The sequence below is a fragment of the Octodon degus genome, unplaced genomic scaffold, assembly GCF_000260255.1.
Source record: "Octodon degus isolate 3935 unplaced genomic scaffold, OctDeg1.0 scaffold00019, whole genome shotgun sequence".
NCBI classification, from domain to species: domain Eukaryota; kingdom Metazoa; phylum Chordata; class Mammalia; order Rodentia; family Octodontidae; genus Octodon; species Octodon degus.
Genome location: NW_004524595.1, coordinates 11,871,249 through 11,877,160, shown reverse-complemented (window position 1 = coordinate 11,877,160; position 5,912 = coordinate 11,871,249). Strand labels below are relative to the sequence as shown.

Here is a 5,912-nt window from a genome sequence, read left to right as displayed (position 1 = left end):
ATTCTACTTCATGTATGGTCTAAACCAATAGTCCTCAAACTTTTGAATTTGAAGACCAAACTACTGTCAACGTCATATTAAATGGGGAAAGCTTCCCCTCTAAAGTCAGAAACTGAGAGGGAGGAAGTACTTCTAAAATTATTCTCAGAGGCTAACATTATCCTGATTCCAAAGGTAGACAGAGATCGAACCAAACCAAAAGAACTATAGACCAATATCTCTAATGAACATATATGTAAAAAACCCTTAATAAGATACTGACAGAGTGCAACAAATCATCATAAAAACTGTACATCATGACCAACTAGGACTCCTCCCAGGGAGGCTTCAGCACACACAAATCAATAACTATAACTTACCACAGAAGCAAGCATGAGAGTCATATGACTATCCCAATAGATGCAGAAATAGCCTGTGAAAAATCCATCATCTACTTATGATAGAAACCCTGAGGAAAATACATCTAGAAGAACTTGCCTCAACATTATAAAATGCTTTTATGATCAAACTACTGCCAATGTCATATTAAATGGGGAAATCCTCCCCTCTAAAATCAGAAACAAGACAAGCATGTCCGTACTTACTACTTCTATTCAACATAGTCCTCAGACTATTAGCCCAAACAATCATGTAAAAGAAAAAAACAAAAGGGACACATATAAGAAAGGATGAAGTGAAAATATACTTATCTGAAGATGACATGATCATTTATTACAAAATTCAAAAAGCTCCACTAAATCACTCTCAGAATTGATAACTGAATTCAGAAGTATAATGATTCAAAATAAACACATACAAATCAATAGCATTCTTATATGCTAAGAATAAACTCACTGAGAAAGAAATAAAAAACAATATCATTCAATAGCATAAAAATTGAAATACTTAAGTATTAACCTAAGGAAGGGCAAGACCTCTACAGTGCAGATTATATGAGACTGAAAAGAAAAATAAAGGAAGACATCAGAAAATGGAAAATTATTTCTTGTTCCTGATTAGGCAGACCTACTATGATCAAAATGGCTATTCACAAACCCAGACTTGAAGTTGTATTCTAAAGCTATAGTGATTAAAACACCATTTTATTGGCACAAAACAGTCATGTGGATCAATAGAACAGAATGGAAGAAGTAGAAATGACACCAGACACATACAACTATTTGATCCTGACAAAGGAGAAAAAGAACACACTGGAGATAAGATAACCAGGCAGCTCCAGAATGGAGAGCTGCACCCAGTGCCTGCAAACTTTGTAACACAGGGCAGTAGAGGTAACAACTAACAGACTGACCTGACTGACCAGCACCCAGTAGGAGAGTGGTGAATGCACACGTCAGAAAAATAGAACAAGCGCAAACAAGTAACTTACTGATATACCTCAAGGTCTTAAAAACTGTGGAATATTGAGTCTAAATCCATATATCTCACCATGTACCAAACCTGAATCAAAATGGATCAAAAATCTTAATGTCAACATAGAAGCAATCTGTTGGAAGACAAGATAGGCATAACTCTGGAAGTCATAGGCAAGGACCTTCTGAATGGAAAGCCTCAGTGAGACAAAAAAACAGTGCCAGGAACGAACAAATGAGATCACATCAAATGAAAAAGCTTCAGCATAGTAAAGGAACAACTACTAGAGTGAAGAGACAATCTATAGAATAGGAAAAAATTTTTGGCAGCTGTTTGCAGAGAATGAGGGAGAGAGGGCACTAACATCAATAATATATAAAGGACTGAAAAAAGACATAGAGCTCCACCAAAGAAAAGGCCCAGTCAAAATATGGGCAATTGAAATGAATAGACACATTGAAAAGAAGTACAGATGACCAATAAATCCGTGAAAAACATGCCCATCATTGCTGGTCATCAGAGAAATGCAAATCAAAACTACAGACATACGATCTTACCCCAAAAGGAATAGCTATTCTCAAAACATCTAATAATAAAAAATTCTGGCAAGGATGTGAGGAAAAAGGAACTATTGTTAGTGAAAATGTAAACTAGTATAACCGCTATGGAAATAAATATTGAGATTCCTCAAAAAATGAAGAATAGAAATTCCATTTGATCTATGCATTCCCTCTCTATGTATCTTCCCAAATGTAAAAATCATTGTATTATAGGGAAAAATGAATACCCATAGTTGTGGCAGCACAATTTACCATAGCTAGGTCATGGAAACAGTGTATATTTCTGTCAGCAGATGAATGGATGAGGAAATTTGGTTTTTATACACTATGGAGTCGACATTACCATGAAGAAAGATAAACTTGAGGCACTGCTAGGCAAATGCATGCAACTTCAGAACGTAATGTTAAGTGAAGTGAGAGAGACACACAAGCTCAGGTATCACATGGTTTATCTTATATGAGAAATGCAAATAAAGAACAAAATAGAAGAAAGACAAGTAGGAAATAAGAATAAGTTTCTGTTTTAAAAAAAATATTTCAATAGATACACTAATTGCTTTCATTTATCCTTCTAGTTTATCTTAGTTCATTGAAAAGTAAGGTTTGTGTTATTATCTGTTTGTTTCTTTTTTACAATTTTTTGGGGGGGCCAGGGATTTAGCTCAGCAGCACAGTGCTTGCCTAGCAAGCATGAGGTCCTGAGTTCAATTCCCAGTACCATTAAAAAAAAAAAAAAAAAAGAATTCTTTAGTTTCTGTCTTGTACTTGGAGTAACTTCTATGAAGATAATGATACACAGTGTAATAACTACTGATATTCTCTTATTATTTGATTGTGAAAATTTGTTTTACTTTTTCATAAAACAAAAAATTTTAAAAGACTAAAGTCATAAAAGAAAACAAATAAACAAAAATCAAGTTCTTACCCTGGCTTGTAAGACCATCTTTCCCCCACTACCCTTTCTTTGGTCCCATTTTCTATCCCTGGCCTCTCTGCTTCAGCCATATGGCTTCCACACCCCCTCCACATGGCACCCACACAGCCTTGGGGCGTTGGCACCTGCTGGGCCTTAGTGTGTAGCACTCTTCAACATGACTTATTCCCTTGCTTCTACCCCATCTCTGATTTGTGCTTATTTTACCAGGACAATGTTTCTTTATCATTCTCAGATGCATGTCCTTCCTGCCCTGCCCCTCTCCCAGAAATCCTGAGGTCCCGCTACGCACCCCCCAGTACTTCTCTGATGTCTTGAATATTTACTTGTTTACTGGAATTCCTGTGAAAGTTTGATTCCTTCTCCATTGCTCTGTGTTCTAGCCCCAGCTCTGAGGCCTGGTACTTACTGCTCACTCAGTCAGCATCTATTTGTTAAATATGTTATATGAAATATGTTCTCCTTGGGAATCCTGAACCTGAGACTAAGGGCAGAGCTGGAGCATACTGCTGTTGGATACCTACCTTCTGCTTGAATGGCAAACTTCAGCCTGTCTACTAAGGCTTCGTCCTCTCTCTGGAGTTCATAGGTTGCACTGGCAGAATACTGCTCTACCTCTCCTGTAGGCTTAAGTTCCATCTCATATCTACAAATGTCACAACACATCAAATATTAGAGGTTTTGATAATGGTAATAACATCTCTCAAACAATTCAGCCTCGAGTGCAATAAAAATATGGCACTAATTTTAACATCATCTCTTGTCCTTAACTAATTAATAATGATCTTGATGATGCCCTTCAGTTCCCCCAAGAGCCCAAGATAAGGGATGATCCTAGGATTCCCAGGGCTCCTGAACAAGTAGAGTAGGGGTTTGCTGGTTTTGTCAGCAAAGCTGAGCACAAGAAGTAGGAGTGTGTGTGTGTAGGGGTGGAAGGTAAAGAATCTCAAAGCACAGTGCAGGCTTTGTACACACTAGCAAACTCCAAGAAGCTCAGATGAATGGGTGTGGAAGCTCAGAAACTCTGACAATGAATTAGGATTAAGCTGCAATCTGCCTGAAGGAAAAGAGGGGACAAAAAAAGAGTTGGCCCAAGGACCAATGCTATCTATCTGAAGAACAGTACAAATGGAGAAGCCAGGTTATCCAGGCCAGTTCCGCATGATGCTTTCCTTTTTGCCCTGCCAGGTGGCTGTACATGGGAGGTAAGCAGATGAGAGCTGGGGACTGAGTATTCCTCACCTGGTGTCCCCTGTCAGTGGATAGTAGGAGGCAGACTCTGTGGAGCTGGCATTGGAGTAAGCGCCTGTGGTGCAGTAGTTCAGACCTGTGATAAAAGGCCTGCAAGTTGACCAGGACTGCCTGTTCTCAATGAGAGGTGGGATCACTTCTGTTTTGGTGGTAGAGACCAAATGCAATGTATTGCTGGTGAAGAATGAAAGATCTGAGTTATATTCAAGTCATGAGTTGAAATGAACATCACCGATTCACACTACAGACATACCATCTTATCCTCCTTTCTACTTCTTACTGCATATCCACCTCCAATTATTTGATTTAGTAAGAAATAAACAATAGGGAGAACAACAATATGACTGGCAATCACAGAGGCTTTTATGTTTCATACATTGCACTGAGTTCTTTAGGTACTTACCCTTAATCCCTCCAATGGCAGGCACAGTCTTCTCAGTTTAAAGGGGAAACAGAGACTCAGAGGTGGCACCTAGCACTTCACTTGGAATGAACTTAAGCAATGGGAACCCTGCTCTCTGTTATGGTTGGGATCCAATAGGTTATCCCAAGTGGCTCATGTGTTAGAGGCTTAGTTGCTGATGGCTTCTTGGGAAGTGTCTGGGTCATGACAATTCTGACTTCATCAATGGGTGGACCCACTAACGAGGTGATCATTTGTTTGATGGCATTGCTGGGAGATGATGGAAATGAGCTGGGCCCAGGGATGTGACTGGGGGCCATTTCCCTTCCCAGGCCTTCCTTCTTTGGCTCTTTCCCTGTCTCCCGCCTGGCTGTTGTGAGCTTTGCAGTTTTCCTCTCCTTTCCTCTTCTGTCATGATGCTCCACTTCACTTCAGGGCTCAGCAATGGAACCCATCCAGCAAGGGCTGAAACTTCAGAAATTTACTCAGAGCCAGAGTAAAGTTTTCCCCTTTTAACTGTCTTTCTCAGCTAGTTCTCACTACCACAAAAAGCTAATCAGCTCTTAAACCTCTTATTGTTGCTTCTTTTCACCAGCGTTTGACATGCATGAGTCCTATCTCCCGCTGTCCCCCGCACTGTACACGTGTGAACATACTGCTTGCCTTCCCTTCTATCCTGCTCCTTTCTCCCTCACACGAAAAGGCTACTTTCCCTTTGCAGGGTTCTTTGGGGACGCTCGTCATTCATCTGACATCTGATTGCGATCCTTATCATGGCTCCAGAGATGCTTTATTCATATCTCCAGTTTCCCTCTTGTTGTAGTCCAATGAATATACGTTAGCCTTCTCCTGTTTGTCCTGTGAGAGATACTCTGTAGAGCTGTTCACTTGGGGTTGGATTAAGATGTCTGTGTCTGTAACCTCTGGATAGATTATGGTATTCCCTTCTTATAACCTCTGAAATGGGAGGAGGGTACTTAAAAAATTAGTAAGTGTAAAGGATGTGTTCTTTTAAACATCATATTCTTTTCCCATATTGTTTCCTCAACTTTGGTAGTGCTTTAAAACCAAGTGTTGATAGACCCAGAGTGCAGGCCCGGCGAGTGAGTGAGACAACCCGGGGTATGTCAGATTCTGAATAGATCCAGAGTGCAGGCCCAGGTTTGGTGAATGAGTGAGACTACCTGGGTTCGCAGGATCCTGAATAGACCCAGAGAGCAGGCCCGGCAAGTGAGTGAGACCACCCAGGGCCCACGGATCCTCATTCGACCCAGAGTGCAGGCCCAGCAAGGAACCCTTTAGCAGAACTCCCTGCAAAGAGGCTAGAGGCAAGACCCACCCATCTGATTCAGGAGCACAATATCTTGCCAGAGAGACACAAAGGGTTCAACTCTAATGGCTGCAGTAGAAA

General features: G+C 40.5%; 1 protein-coding gene across 1 annotated transcript in view; it reads right to left on the bottom strand.

The window, feature by feature from the left end:
- Apob (apolipoprotein B) overlaps positions 1–5,912 on the bottom strand; it is a 44,674-nt gene that overhangs the window by 18,621 nt on the left and 20,141 nt on the right. Inside the window, exons 19-20 of the mRNA XM_023710934.1 lie at positions 4,090–4,272; positions 3,372–3,493 (exon numbers count right to left, since the gene is read on the bottom strand). Coding sequence (XP_023566702.1) covers positions 3,372–3,493; positions 4,090–4,272 — 305 coding nt within the window. The remainder of the gene's footprint in view (positions 1–3,371; positions 3,494–4,089; positions 4,273–5,912) is intronic.